At 42.2% G+C, this 14,170-nt stretch overlaps 1 protein-coding gene across 1 annotated transcript in view; it reads right to left on the bottom strand.

The window, feature by feature from the left end:
• LOC137260687 (protocadherin Fat 4-like) overlaps nucleotides 1-14,170 on the bottom strand; it is a 28,625-nt gene that overhangs the window by 1,599 nt on the left and 12,856 nt on the right. Inside the window, exons 10-23 of the mRNA XM_067798280.1 lie at nucleotides 13,000-13,420; nucleotides 12,396-12,589; nucleotides 11,668-11,907; nucleotides 10,788-11,228; nucleotides 10,168-10,588; nucleotides 9,646-9,839; nucleotides 8,731-8,970; nucleotides 7,484-7,912; nucleotides 6,262-6,682; nucleotides 5,939-6,129; nucleotides 3,469-3,702; nucleotides 2,604-3,029; nucleotides 1,089-1,509; nucleotides 768-961 (exon numbers count right to left, since the gene is read on the bottom strand). Coding sequence (XP_067654381.1) covers nucleotides 768-961; nucleotides 1,089-1,509; nucleotides 2,604-3,029; nucleotides 3,469-3,702; nucleotides 5,939-6,129; nucleotides 6,262-6,682; nucleotides 7,484-7,912; nucleotides 8,731-8,970; nucleotides 9,646-9,839; nucleotides 10,168-10,588; nucleotides 10,788-11,228; nucleotides 11,668-11,907; nucleotides 12,396-12,589; nucleotides 13,000-13,420 — 4,467 coding nt within the window. The remainder of the gene's footprint in view (nucleotides 1-767; nucleotides 962-1,088; nucleotides 1,510-2,603; nucleotides 3,030-3,468; nucleotides 3,703-5,938; nucleotides 6,130-6,261; nucleotides 6,683-7,483; nucleotides 7,913-8,730; nucleotides 8,971-9,645; nucleotides 9,840-10,167; nucleotides 10,589-10,787; nucleotides 11,229-11,667; nucleotides 11,908-12,395; nucleotides 12,590-12,999; nucleotides 13,421-14,170) is intronic.

The raw sequence follows: 14,170 nt of genomic DNA, 5'->3' as shown, positions 1-14,170 counted from the left end.
TGTTATATTATAAGACAGTTCATCATTTACACCATCAGTATAATATTGATAACTATATTCAGCCCGCTCCCGGTCACAGCCATCATGTGATGTAGGGTTTCATAGCTCTTTGAAATGTGTATGCCATGTTTCTGGTGAAATATTATCATTGTTAATATCAGATTGCCTTGATGGTTATTTTCAACAACTGTTAAATATTATAGAGTAAATAAATATTGATGAAGGAAAGGATCATTCTCTACATTATCAAAATTCGTTACATGGGTGATACCATTTTTCTTAATCATGAATACAGCCTACAAATGACGGATGCAACCAACCAAAGTGTTGTATTAACGGGTCTGCGTTTTGGGAGGACACCGGATTATACACAACACATGTTTGACCAACCATGTTTAATGAACCTTCCAACCCATCTTCAGTCACAAGATACAATGTATGATGTCTTACATTCAGAATGGACCCGTGAAGGTCCCAGTCTAGAATAGGCCTTCAGCAACCCATGCTTGAAATAAAAGGCGACTATGCTTGTCGTAAAAGGCGACTGACGGTATCGGGTGGTCAGACTCGCTGACTTGGTTGACACATGTGATCGGTTCCCAATTCCGTATATCGATGCTCATGTTATTGATCACTGGATTGTCTGGTTCAGACTCGATTATTTACAGACCGCTGCCATATAGCTGGAAGATTGCTGAGTGTGGCGTAAAACTAAACTCACTCACTCACATTCAGAATGATTAACAGTTCTGTAGAGTTCCACTAACCACCGAGGGTGTAGAAGAGTACATCGTGTTTATCAGCATCCGTGACGATGTACCCTCCAGACACTCCAGTTCCGATCTTTTGTTCCTCCGCTACAGAACTTGCGGTTGCCATAGTGATAACAGGTGCTTCGTCGATGACGTCAGTGATGTCTACTTGAAGTGAGACCTCGGCCTCAAACTTTCCATCACTAGCCCTAAAAACATAAAGATGCTTTCTAAAGTACTCGGTTCATCATATGTGTTGTTTATACTTACATTCAAGAACATATTTCAATTGTAACATATAAATCATGCCCAGCGCGACCAAACTGTTCAACTTACTCGATTATAAGAACATAGAAGGTATCTGTTTCGAAATCTAGGGCGGCCTTGACCTTGACGTCATGACCATCACAAATGAATAGATCATCTCGTCCATTCGCGATTGACAACGTCACCGCGTCACCGTCGTGGTCCTGAACGTTGAAGGTGATGACAACTGTATCCACAGCACTGCCTTCACTGAGATCTGCCTGGTACTCTGTCTGATCAAACACAGGGGCGTTATCATTGACGTTGTCCAGTGAGACGGCGATGGTTCCTTCCACAGAGCGTGGCGTGGCGCCGTTGTCCGATGCCTTCACTACAATGGTGTAACTTGCCTCACCGTTGGTTCCTAAGTCAACGTCTAAAGGACCTGCCACCAGTAAATCTCCTGTGTGACCAAGTACTGAAAACTTATCAGCAGCAGTTCCACCTGAAGCTGAATCAGAAATTTAAGGAGTTGAAGATTTCAACCGTAATTGTACGGGAGTAATAAAAGCTGAAAAAACTCATTGGATGCTCTAAACGGAGTCAGTTAGTGAGGTTCGTTTATTTGGCTGATGCCTATAATGGTATCCGAATGCTGTAGATCGCCACCGTAACACAGATTGAACATTCCCGAATGTTGAGGTAAACAGAACCATACCTGTCGCAACAGCCTGAGAGGAGAAACTGGTTATATGCACAAAACTGACAAATCTTACCGGGTACCCATGTTTTGCGATAACGTTAAATCTGAGTTTTTGCGTGAGTTGTGCTTCAGGATAAAAAGATATTTGCTCAAACAGTTCGTTTTTAACAGATCACAACATGTAGGTGTATTGCGCGAAATATACTACCCATCCAAAGTTTAGACTCAGTAGTGTAAATGTAGCCACTTACTTCAATCAAATATTCTAAAAAGGATTTTGCAAAATATTCAGTTCTGTTTAAGATACTATTAACACACGAGCTGATGTATTATAGATCTAAATCAAATTCGTAACGTTGAGAAGATTATTGTCATGAGTTCAATAAATGTTGAAACGCAGTGAAAATTGGCACATTCGTACCTAAAATTATTTACACCAAAACTTGCACGATATGTGTACATGCTTTTCAGCATGATCCTTCTGCAGTTCATCTTCATAAGGTTTCCCCCAAGTTAGTGGGAAAATTCTTCTACGAGGTAACCATATGTATAAACGTAACATACAGTGAGTGCTTTAAGTGAGGCTAAAAGTTTCGTGGACGGTCGGGCTGTCTAAGCTTAAGATGTACTCTTCCACAAAATAATTCACTAGCCGAAATTTGAATGTAGACACGGGTTTCATAAATTTGCTGCTAATATAACGAACATTTCTATCAAGCCAGAATATTGCACGATTTAAAAGTGTCTTTTAACTTAAGTCAGAAAATTTGATATATCTGAAAATGAAAATTCCCTAGCCAGTCGGGACAGTGACTGTGGATATTTACTAGCTTGACTTGATATTTACAAGCCTCAGAGTAGCGGGCCAGTGGTTATTTTGTACACTGTGTGGATATAGTTACCTGCAGTGACTGAGACCATGCTATAGGTGACAACACCATCGTTCCCTTGGTCGTCATCAGTGGCAGTGAACGTCGTCACAACACTACCAACAGCAACGTCTTCTGCCACGCTTACCCCGCTAAATGTCCCACTCCCATCTGAAGCAGGTCCTGTCCACACAGGGTCGAACTCGTTCTCTGGTTTGACCGTCACCTTCACTATTGCTGTTCCCGTGTTCGCCTCCCCCTGGTCTGGTGTGTCCACTGCTGTGATGACCAGGGTGTACGACTCCACGGACTCGTAGTCCAACAGGTTATCGGTCTGGAGCTGTTGACCATTCATTTTGAACTTTGTAGATGTATCATCACCATGTTGAACAAGGATATTAAATAATGCATTGTTTCCATCGTCACCGTCCGTGCATGCCAGGTCCAACAGCGACGTGTCTGAAAACCAGTCAAATTATCCAATGAGTAAGTGAGGCAGGCTTCGAACAGTGTTCAGCAATAGCAGGGTGGAATCGTCCTACAAACCAAAGTGCATTAAACCACATGCAATGAAGGATTTATGCAACCTCTTGGCAAGGTGAATATTTTACCAAATGCTTTGTATACGTTCCCGTTGCTGAATGTACAAGTCCTAATGTGATATCACACAAACATATGTAGAAATATATTTCACAAAAATGTTTCTGATTGAGAAAGTTTGTTTCGTTTTACGCTGCACTTAGTAATATTCCAGTAATATCTCGACGGGAGACACCACGAATAGGTTTCACTCATTGAACCCATGTGAGGAGTCGAATCCGGATCTTCAGCGTCATGAGCGAACTCTTTAAACACTAGACTACCTCACCGCTTCAAATGTTTTTGAAAAAATACATACCGGGAGCTGTATTTTCTGTGACTTCAACTGCATACTCTGTCGGGCTGAACACTGGGGGGAGATCGTTTATATCCACAAGCGAGATGGTGAAATCTTTGGTGGCAGCAAGTCCAGTTTGGTCAGTGACAGTCAAGGTTAGAGGCACTTCACTTTTCCCTGTATCTCGGTCAATATTCTGTGCCACAGTTAACTCCCCCGTCGTTGAATCAATGGTGAAATACCCACTATCAGAACCTGCGGACGACGCAAACTTATTCACAATCTGAAGGGTGAGTGCTGAAGTTAATCTATGCTATTTTGCTCTACAAGTTTCTAGTCCTTAAATGCATCATATACCACATAATGTATCTAAAAAACAAATAAGGCATTTCTCCCAATAATACCAACTATCAGTCCCCATGGAAACTACCACATAATTGGTTCCAAAAAACAATTACGTATTTAGACCACAATATGACATTACAAAAATTCGAATGAATTAATGCAACATTGCATTAAATCGACGAAATCGCCATCTTCCGGTCGAACATTATTTTACGCGAAACCCCACAGGGTTATGTTCCTTAGAACGCTCTTTCCTACGCACGACTTGTGATTGAAACCAGTTCGGCAAAAAAAAATAAGCAGCCCATGCGACAGTGCTCGAAAAAAATGATTACATTTCCCTATGGTACTAAGAGTTCTGATTTAAAGCTGTTCGCCTCCAATGGCGTAACTGCCGCATTTTGTTTTACATGACGTATGTTATGAATTTACATTTTCAAGAGTAGTCTCACTAGCACTCCTCAGAATACAGACGTTCCTTTCTTATTCATCCATTTTGTTAATATTCGTTCGAATCACGTTTGCAAATACAGGATCTAGAATGGATTTCTTTTCTTTCTTTTAATTTTGATAGGAAGTGAAACATATGGTTCATAGCATTTTATGGTCAAATAGAATAATTTCTTTTTTGCTGAAATAGCTCTTTACTATTGTTTAAATATGTTATAAAATATCTGTTAGATTACTCACTGTATGAATTTAATTTCAGTGACTTCGATATATGTTATAAAAAGTTTGAAATATTTTAATATTTTTAGGAAAATATAGCTGTCTTCATGTACGGCGTTAGACAAAAATCCCAAAACAAACAAACCCAAAAACCACACACACAAAGAGAAACTTTGTTAGCTAACATAAGTGATATTTTACAAAACAGATGTTTACAAGATATATGCCCTATTTTACATGGCAATGCAGACTTCCGAACTGAAGAAAATCTGAATATCTTCAAACAACATGTCCATCCTTACATCAGTCACACTGAACGATTGACCTGTTCATCCTAATCAGTTATATTCCACAAACAAGAGACCTCTAATGTTTCTCTGTTTCTCTTGTAAGTAAATATATTTGTTGTAAATATTGGGAGAGACTGTCATTAAGTTGGATAACTTGTGCACAAACCTTTTCTTCAATGAATAAAATATGTTTAAATCATGATGATCGAATCAACAAACAAAAAACCAGCAAGCAACACAAGCTCAGTCTAGATAATAAACATGGGCATAACAACAGGGGATGACAACTGTTGATGAAGACAACACCCACTGTAACCACCCATTCCCACGTGCTACAGAAGAAGAACACGTCAGGAGGAAGGATGACTTGACAGTTCCGAAATTCCGAAATGAATTCATGTATACACACACATGTCATATGTTCCCAATTGCGCAGATCGATGCTCATGTTGTTGATCACTGGATTGTCTGGTCCAGACTCGATTATTTACAGACCGCCGCCATATAGCTGTAATATTGCTGAGTGCGTCGTAAAACGTAACACACTCACTCACTCATGAATACACTACCTTTTCAATTACACAAAATGCGTCAGAAATGATATTGGGATACAAATACGGTCTACACATACAAGCTGAAAATACCTATTAGTGCAATAAATAAACCCAATTCATATACTCGATGGAGCTAGATATATGTAGCTGTTTTATAAGGATACACTTGGATAGGTGACTGGTCATGTAGAAGGAAAGAGTGAGTGAGTTAATAAAGATAAAGTGAGTGCATAAAGATAAAAATTAAGATACATTGTTCAAACAGTAAACATGGCTGTTCCCGGTGTCCTGAGACATATTAACAAATGAGCAAGTGAGGTTAGTTTTACGCCGCACTCAGCCGTCTTCCAGCTATATGGCGGCGGTCTGTAAATAATCGAGTCTGGACCAGACAATCCAGTGATCAACAACATGAGCATCGATCTGCGCACTTGAAAACCGATCACATGTGTGAACCAAGTCAGTGAGGCTGACCACCCGATCCCGTTAGTCGCCTTTTACGACAAGCATAGTCGCCTTTTATGGCAAGCATGGGTTTCTGTAGGCCTATATTCTACCCCGGGACCTTCACGGGTGTAGAAGGGAAGAAGTGTAACATATATGGGTCTACCAGCGTTAAGCGCCAGACCATACCAGACAGAGAATACGTCATGACGTCCCCAGCATCAGCATCTGTGGCTACATATCCTCCATCTACTGCCGACCCTGCCGTTTGTTCCTCTGCCATGGAACTTGGGGTAACGGTGATGAACGGTGCTTCGTCAGAGACGTCAGACACATTGATCTCCAATGATACATCCGTGTCGTATTTACCATCATTAGCCCTGTAACAATGCATGTGTATAAGCTGATAGGCTTTATCATAATAACGATTAACACTGGCCACATATAATGACAATGAAAGTTCAGACTTATTCAATACGAAATATACAGAAGAACAAATGTTACAGTATTACCTTATTACAAGAACGTGTGTTGTGTCAGTTTCAAAATCCAGTGCCGCCTTGACCTTTACATCATATCCGTCACACGTGAACAGGTCATCCCGTCCGCTGGCTACAGACAACGTCACGACATCACCGTCATAGTCCTGGACGCTGAAGGTGATGACAACTGTATCCACAGCGCTGTCTTCACTGAGGCTTGTTTGGAAGGTGTGCTGATCAAATACAGGGGCATTGTCATTTGTGTTTAGCAATGTAACGCTGATGCTACAATCCACTGTGCGCGGAGTCCCCCCGTTGTCTGATGCCCTGACACTGACAGTGTAACCAGCCTCGCCATTAGTAGCAGCGTCCACGTCAAGTTCCCCAGCCACCATCAGCTCTCCCGACACAGCATCTATTGTGAACTTGTCGGATCCATCTCCGCCTGATGCTGATAACAGAATGGAAATGAAATGAACGACTTTGAGTATATTGTCTTGCCATATTAAGTTATATTCTTTCCAGCTAGTTTGAAGTGTGCTACGCTTACCTTTCAACAAACAAGTATTGTAATTGCTATTGATAAGAGAGGCAGTGGGATAGCCTGGTGGTCAAGGCGTTTGCTTGTAACGCCAAAGAGCCGAGTTCGATTCACCACATGAACACAATGAGTGAAGCCCATTTCTGGTGTCTCCCGCCGTGATATTGCTGGAATATTGACAAAAGCGGCATAAAACTAATCTGAGTTATTCATTATTGATAAGGGCTGTTCATCGTATTCAGGGACTCTGCATATAACTAAACTCGTTAAAATACCTTGTCAAAAAAAGGTGTCAATGTTGAAGGGAACAACGTAGATATACTGTACAGCAAAAGAAACGCAAGATCCATGTTTATGTCATCTATTGAAAAACTTGACAAAAACGTTTGCGATTCTTTTGCTGTTCACCATACTTCGAGCTATACGATTTTCAAGAAAACCGCAAACTGACCAGATGAGGAATCTAAAGGAATTAGAGTGAGCACAGTGAGCACAGTCAAAAAGCACCCTTGTGTTGAAGTTGAAGGAACGTGCGTAAATACTTCGAGTTGTATGAGTTTCTATAGAATCGCAAAATGATTGTATGAGGAATTCACAGTAGAGAGTTTTGCTTCTAGACAACCGTAAACTCGACACAAACGGTGTGTGAGCGTGTATGATAGAGGATGAGAGTCACAGCAGCACTTGCTACATGAGTGTGATGTTACTAACCGCTCACTACAGAGACAATGCTGTAGGTGACATCTCCGTCGTCACCTAAATCTCCGTCTGTTGCCTGACAGGCTGATATGACGGCACCTGCAGCTGTGTCTTCATCTACATCTACGGCTCCAATCCCATTACTTGGAGACGTCCAGACAGGGTCGAACTCATTTTCAGGTTTCACTGTGACCCTTACAATTGCTGTCCCTGTGTTGGGTGCTCCTTGGTCAGGCTTGTCCACTGCTGTGATGACCAGGGTGTACATGTAGCCTGATGCTTCTAGAGCCTCATAGTCAGCAGGGATGGAGGCTGTAAGAAGTTGCAGTCCGGACATCTTGAAGATACCGGCTCCACCGTCTCCACTGGCAACCGTGACGTCATATAGAGCGTTGTTGCCAGTATCTCCATCGGAACAGGTCAGATCCAACAACGAGAGATCTAATAAATTTGCAAATGACTATTGTAAGTTTGATCCTATGTTTTTTATTACATTACTAAATCGCAGTTGCATAGATAATAATGTAGAAAATGTATTAGCTACATGACACAAAGCGATTTTGATACTCGTTACACCCATATGCATGCACGATCCATTGAGCTAGGATTGCTCCTTGCAATGGTCTAGCTATTGTAGCTTATGTTTGTACCTCGTTGTACTTTCTATTGTATTTTATATAGTGAGTCTAACGCTGCTTCGAAACTGTTCCAGTGACGACGGCGTTCAAAAATATGAAAACATAATACGGGTGAACCATGATTCGAATCACGACTGTATGTTTCCGGCGTGCCAAAGGGATGGACCGAACACATAGAATGGCACGTCTTATAGGCTCACGCCATACATTCTACCGTCATGTGTGACATGTACGATGCTATGGTTTGTTTGCAGTGAAAACGTACCGATGAATTTTACTTTAAGCAGAAAAGTAAATCGAATAAAGTGAAATTAAGACTGTGAATCATCATAATTTTACCTTGCCAATTGAACATTTAAATATCAGAGTCGTATTCAACTTAGTATGAAAGTTTAACAAAGGTCATAGTTTCAAATCGCTATTATTGGATTGTATTACAAGGGTGTACACATGAAATGAAACAGTGAACACGTGAGGTCGGTGTAAGTTAACGCTCATCACATAAAGCAAGTGTGTTTCTTTTACTGTTTCATATACAATACGTACTAGTGTACATTTATAACACGAACTACTTGGTTCGCGCGTCTCACGTGTATTTACAAAGAAGAATACCACTCCCACCTGCAGCACTGTTTTCCGGTATCTCTACGCTGAACTCTGATGTGTCGAAGACCGGTGGCAAGTCATTGATGTCCTCTACTGTGATAGAGAAAGCCTGAGTGGCCTGCAGTCCTCCCTGGTCAGTGACGGTCAAGGTGAGGTCCAGCTGGGTCTTGCCACTGCTTCCATCCCTGTCGATATGTTTAGCTACGGACAGCTCCCCGGTGTCGGGGTCAATGTTTAAATAGCCACTGTCAGCACCTTGCACGTGTCAAGAAGACGAATACAGGTGACCACAAAAATATTTTTAAAAAATAAAAAAATAGATAAAATCGAACATGTATTAATACATCGTCACGCAAAGGTACGGTAAATTATACCAACTGAACTGCACTGAAACATCTATTGCTAGTAGCGCCGTCCATGTTAAAGCACGTTTCAACTACCTCTACCCGTGTGTTCGTCTGTATGACATTTCTTACAGTCTTGCAGCAGCAGTCGTGTTTAATCTGCGTTTAATTGACTTGCCCTTGCAAGTATCTGTGACGAGAGATACCAGCGGGGCAGCATATGAACATCTCTAGACGAATAACTGATACCATCCGTTTTTGATGGCGATTTAAAAACATATCTTGTTGAAATAGTCCCCATTGGACTTTGGACTCTTTCGCAAACTAAATTATATTCTTGAGGATATGGAAATGTCTTTTATCGCCTTTTAGCCATACAGAGAAATCCTGAACTACAAGCTGATTCTAACTCTCGATGTGTATAAGAGGCCTCAACGTATGGTGTATGTGAATTCCGCATCTGTGGGCAGGTGTGATCACGCCGTTTTTCTTGAACTAAGTTCGAACTCGTGTACATCTGTTTGGTTATTATTGTTTCCGTGAAAACACAAAAATCGTGATGACCACGGTCAACGTTTGAACATACCACTTAGAGCGTATGTGATTGTGTCGTTTGCATCACCATCAGTGGCAGCATATCCTCCATACACTCCTGTTCCTATTGCTTGTTCCTCTGCCATAGATGCTGCAGCAACAACGGCAATGGCAGGTGTCTCGTCGCTGGCATCCAGGACGTTGATTTGGAGGGGAACATCCGCATCAAAGACCCCGTCACTAGCCCTACAAACAAAAGAATGTCTCGCGTGAAGCATTTACCTCTTCATCTAAGTTGTGGTAGTTTCGAAATTACAGTGTAACTGTGAAAGAATTTCACAAACATTGCGAGAGAAAGAGAGAGAGAGAGAGAGAGAGAGAGAGAGAGGAAGTGATGTGAACTGAAAGTTAAATCAGTACTTCAGCAGTATTTTGTAACTGAGAGAGAGAGAGATTGAAAGTGAGAGAGATAGTGAAGATTAGAAGAGAGTAGACAGGAGGGGTTGAGAGAGGGGTGAAGATGAGAAGCGAGACAAAGAGAAGGGAGAGAGCATGAATGAATTATAACTCTAACCTGAGAGTAATCACGTGGTAAGTATCTGTTTCATAATCTAAAGGGGCCTTGACCTTGACCTCATTTCCAACACACTCAAACAGGTCATCCCGTCCACTGGCTACAGACAGAGTCACTGCATCACCATCATAGTCTTCAGTGTTGAAGGCGATCACTGCTGTACCAACTCCACTAGCTTCACTCACACTAACTGTGTAGTCAGTTTGGTCAAAGGTCGGGGCGTTGTCGTTGACGTTTGTCAGTGCAAGAACAATGCTGCCATCCACGGTCCGGGGTGTTGCTCCTTTGTCTGACGCCCTGACCACTACAGTGTAGCTACTTTCTCCGTTTGTCCCTGTGTCCACATCCAGCTCTCCTGCCACCATCAGTTCTCCTGTTGAGGAGGCTATGGAGAACTTGTCTGGTGCTGAAGCTCCTGATGCTGTTGGCGGATAATGTAACAGTCACCTCATGGAATTCGTTCATTATCATGTGAAAAAAGTGAGACATTTGGATTTCTCAAAGAACAGATTTCGATTCAACACAACCGCAGTATTCACTTGTAAACGAGTTATGAAAGAGGATGGAAGATGATTTAAAGCTACACGTATATTTTGCCTTCTGAATAGAGTATTCCTTGCCTGCAGTCACAGACGCAATGGTGTAGGTGATGTCACCGTCGCCGCCGAGATCAGCATCAGTTGCAGTGAACGATATAACGACAGTTCCTGGGGCATCACCTTCACTGACTGTAGCTCCTGCAAAGTTACCGTTGCCGTCAGGAACTGGATTACTCCACACAGGGTCGAACTCGTTCTCTGGTTTCACAGTCACTCGCACAATGGCTGTCCCCGTGTTAGCATCCCCCTGGTCTGGCGTGTCCACTGCTGTGATGACCAGGGTGTACATATACCCTGATGACCCGAGAGCTTCGTAGTCAGCAGGGGTGGAGTCTGTGAGAAGCTGAAGTCCGGACATCTTGAAGATACCCGCCCCACCGTCTCCACTGGCAACCGTGACGTCATATAGAGCGTTGTTTCCTGTGTCTCCATCCGAGCAGATCAGATCCAACAACGACACATCTGGAATATAACAGTACCTCAGAGTACCTCAGAGGATACCTCAATTTCCGCCCGGAACATGACGTTTTCCGTTATTTAACGAATTCAACTTTGGATATTTCAGGCAAAGTGATGTTGAAACTCATACGAAGAGATGACTGACAATGAGTGAATTGATTCTTAAAAGTCCATTCCTTTAACATTCCTTGCCAAAACGAATCGTGACTTATGGGTGGACGAATATGGATTCCCCCCTGAAAAATATTCTGCACATGGACAAGACTTGGGAGAAAAAAGCATGTTTAGTACGTTCCCATGTGTGGAATCAAATCTGTCAATGCGATGATTATGCGGAGTCTATTGCACGGTACCTGGTGCACGGTAATATCAGCTACATTGTCGGTACCATCACGTGTTTTCGGCTAGTTTGTTATCTTGACTTCACAGAACGACTCCTTACCTGCTGCTGAATTCTCCGTAATTTCCGCAGTGAACTCCGAAGGATTAAAGACGGGTGGCAAGTCATTGATGTCCTCTACTATGATGGAGAAATCCTGAGTGGCCTGTTGACCTCCTTGGTCAGTGACGGTCAAAGTGAGGTCCAGCTGGGTTCTGCCACTGCTTCCTTCTCGGTTGACATTCTGGGCTACTGACAGCTCCCCAGTGGCAGAATCAATACTGAGGTAACCGCTGTCAGCTCCTGTTGTAAAGAGAGATCAACATTATCGTGCGGGGCGTCCTTATTTTATCACCTCTTTACCTACCCCGTCGAAGGCGCCGATACATGAAGCTTTTTCAGAGTGTTGGTAAGGAGCTGTAGTAACTGCAAATCGAATTACTAAATACATACATTGGTTACAATTATCCGGATAAATTTACAACTCGGATGTTACGTGCATAAATGTTACATTTAACTGGACAAGTTGAGTATACATCATCTTTGCATTATTTTGTATTGGTGGGCACTCGTCGAATTGTCTAGATCCTCCTTGTAGAGACAAAACCAATTTAATCAGCGGTTTCAATGCTGTTATCTTTCAGACAGTGTATTACTATGTCAGGAATGTGCCAAACAATCACTGCATCAGCAGGTATGTTTTGTATTACAGTAAGTATTTATAAGTCCAAAACCAATCAAAATAATTTTACGATCATGGCTATTTCATAAGCATGAATCTTTCTTCATACCTGACAGAGCATATGTGTGAGTATCTCCAGCATCAGGGTCAGTGACCAGATATCCCCCATACACTCCAGTTCCTATTGCCTGTTCTTCTGCCATGGTGGCACTAGCTACCATGGTGATCACAGGATCTTCATCACTGACATCCTGGACGTTGATTTGGACAGGAACATCAGTCTCAAAGACACCGTCTCTGGCTCTGGAAGTGGATGTTATGCTTCAGTTTAAGACAGATGAGTGGCACTAACACATTTAAACCCTGCACATAAATGTGTGTCATTTTGTCCATTCAAAATCAAAGGCAATTGGGTTTTTTTTAATACTAGCACCCGCCCTTAACACTGACTTGTCTATATACAAATATGACTCTTTTCACATTTAGTCTTTGAAAAATGGGAGAGGGGGGTGATGGGTAGCCTAGTGGTTAAAGCTTTCGTTTGTCACGCTGAAGCCAAAGTTTGATTTCCTACAAAATGTGAAGTCCATTTCTTTTGAATCCCACCGTAATAATGTCACGATTGGTGACACAATTATGGTAAAGGGTCAGGTTAACTCCCCGAAGTTACGAAACACATGGGCGATGCGCACAAGATAGCCAAGCATGCCTACCGTATTATTAACAAATGAGTAGAGTCGGTCTCAAAATCCAAAGCTCCCTTGATCTTCACATCATTCCCCACACACTCAAACAGATCATCACGTCCGCTTGCGACGGCCATGGTTACTGCACCACCATCATAATCATCAGTTGTAAGGGTAATCACAACAGCTCCAACACTGGCATCCTCACCCACATCAGCACTGTAGTCAGCTTGATCATAAAAAGGGGCGTTATCATTGACATTCGTGAGTGTGATAGCTATAGACCCATCCACATGACGAGATGGCGTCCCACCATCCGAAGCTCTGATCCCGATGGTGTAGCTGGATTCTCCGTTCGTCCCTGAGTCCACGTCCAACACGCCCGCAACGCTCAACTCCCCTGTTGTGGGGTCCACAGAGAACTTGCCTGATGCTGTTGCACCGGAGGCTGCAATAGTACACATTCACGATCTTGCCTGATGCACGTCATCGAAAATATCACATCGATGTTTAAAGATCAAAGAAACAACAAAGAAAACAAATTACGTTTCCTAAACATGACAGTATTTTTTCTTTGTTTTTGCAAGATGATCGTTTATGACATGATATAAGAACGTCATGCACCATTTAACCAAACATCTTTCTGATATATACTCATGGAAACGAATATGGAAACACATGAAAGAGCACGTGTTCCAGTTTTCTTTCCCAGGTTTCTTCACAAGGTATGTATTAAGCTGTGAGTGAAATTCTTGAAATAAATAAAGGAACAGTTGTACTTTCATGTGCTCCTTTGTTGGTTTGTATGAGTATATGTGCAATGCAAAACTACCAGGCACAATTATTCCTTCTTTCAAACATACAGTAGTGTGAACGGTATTGCAGATCACATAGATAGGTTGTCATGTAAGCGTATGAAATACTGTGGAAGCTGTCAAAACTGGCATCTGTCCAATCCAGCAAATTTGTCAACACCGACATTAAATCTCAGTCCTTCCCATGGCTTGCACATTTACCATCAGCTCTAAAACCCGCACATTGTCTAAACCGGATTATTTCTGCAGTCCCAATGGGTGCCGGATTAGACAGTTTCCACTGTACATACTGAGATAAGATTAGCACAGCCCCACTAATGGACTGTTATGTTAGTTTTATCAGTATAAGGAAGTGGAGTGAAACAGTGGGGGATAGGGACGTT

The sequence above is a fragment of the Haliotis asinina genome, chromosome 14 (assembly GCF_037392515.1).
Source record: "Haliotis asinina isolate JCU_RB_2024 chromosome 14, JCU_Hal_asi_v2, whole genome shotgun sequence".
NCBI lineage: Eukaryota > Metazoa > Mollusca > Gastropoda > Lepetellida > Haliotidae > Haliotis > Haliotis asinina.
Note: the sequence above shows the minus strand (reverse complement) of the source record. Positions and strands in the feature narration are given on the sequence as shown.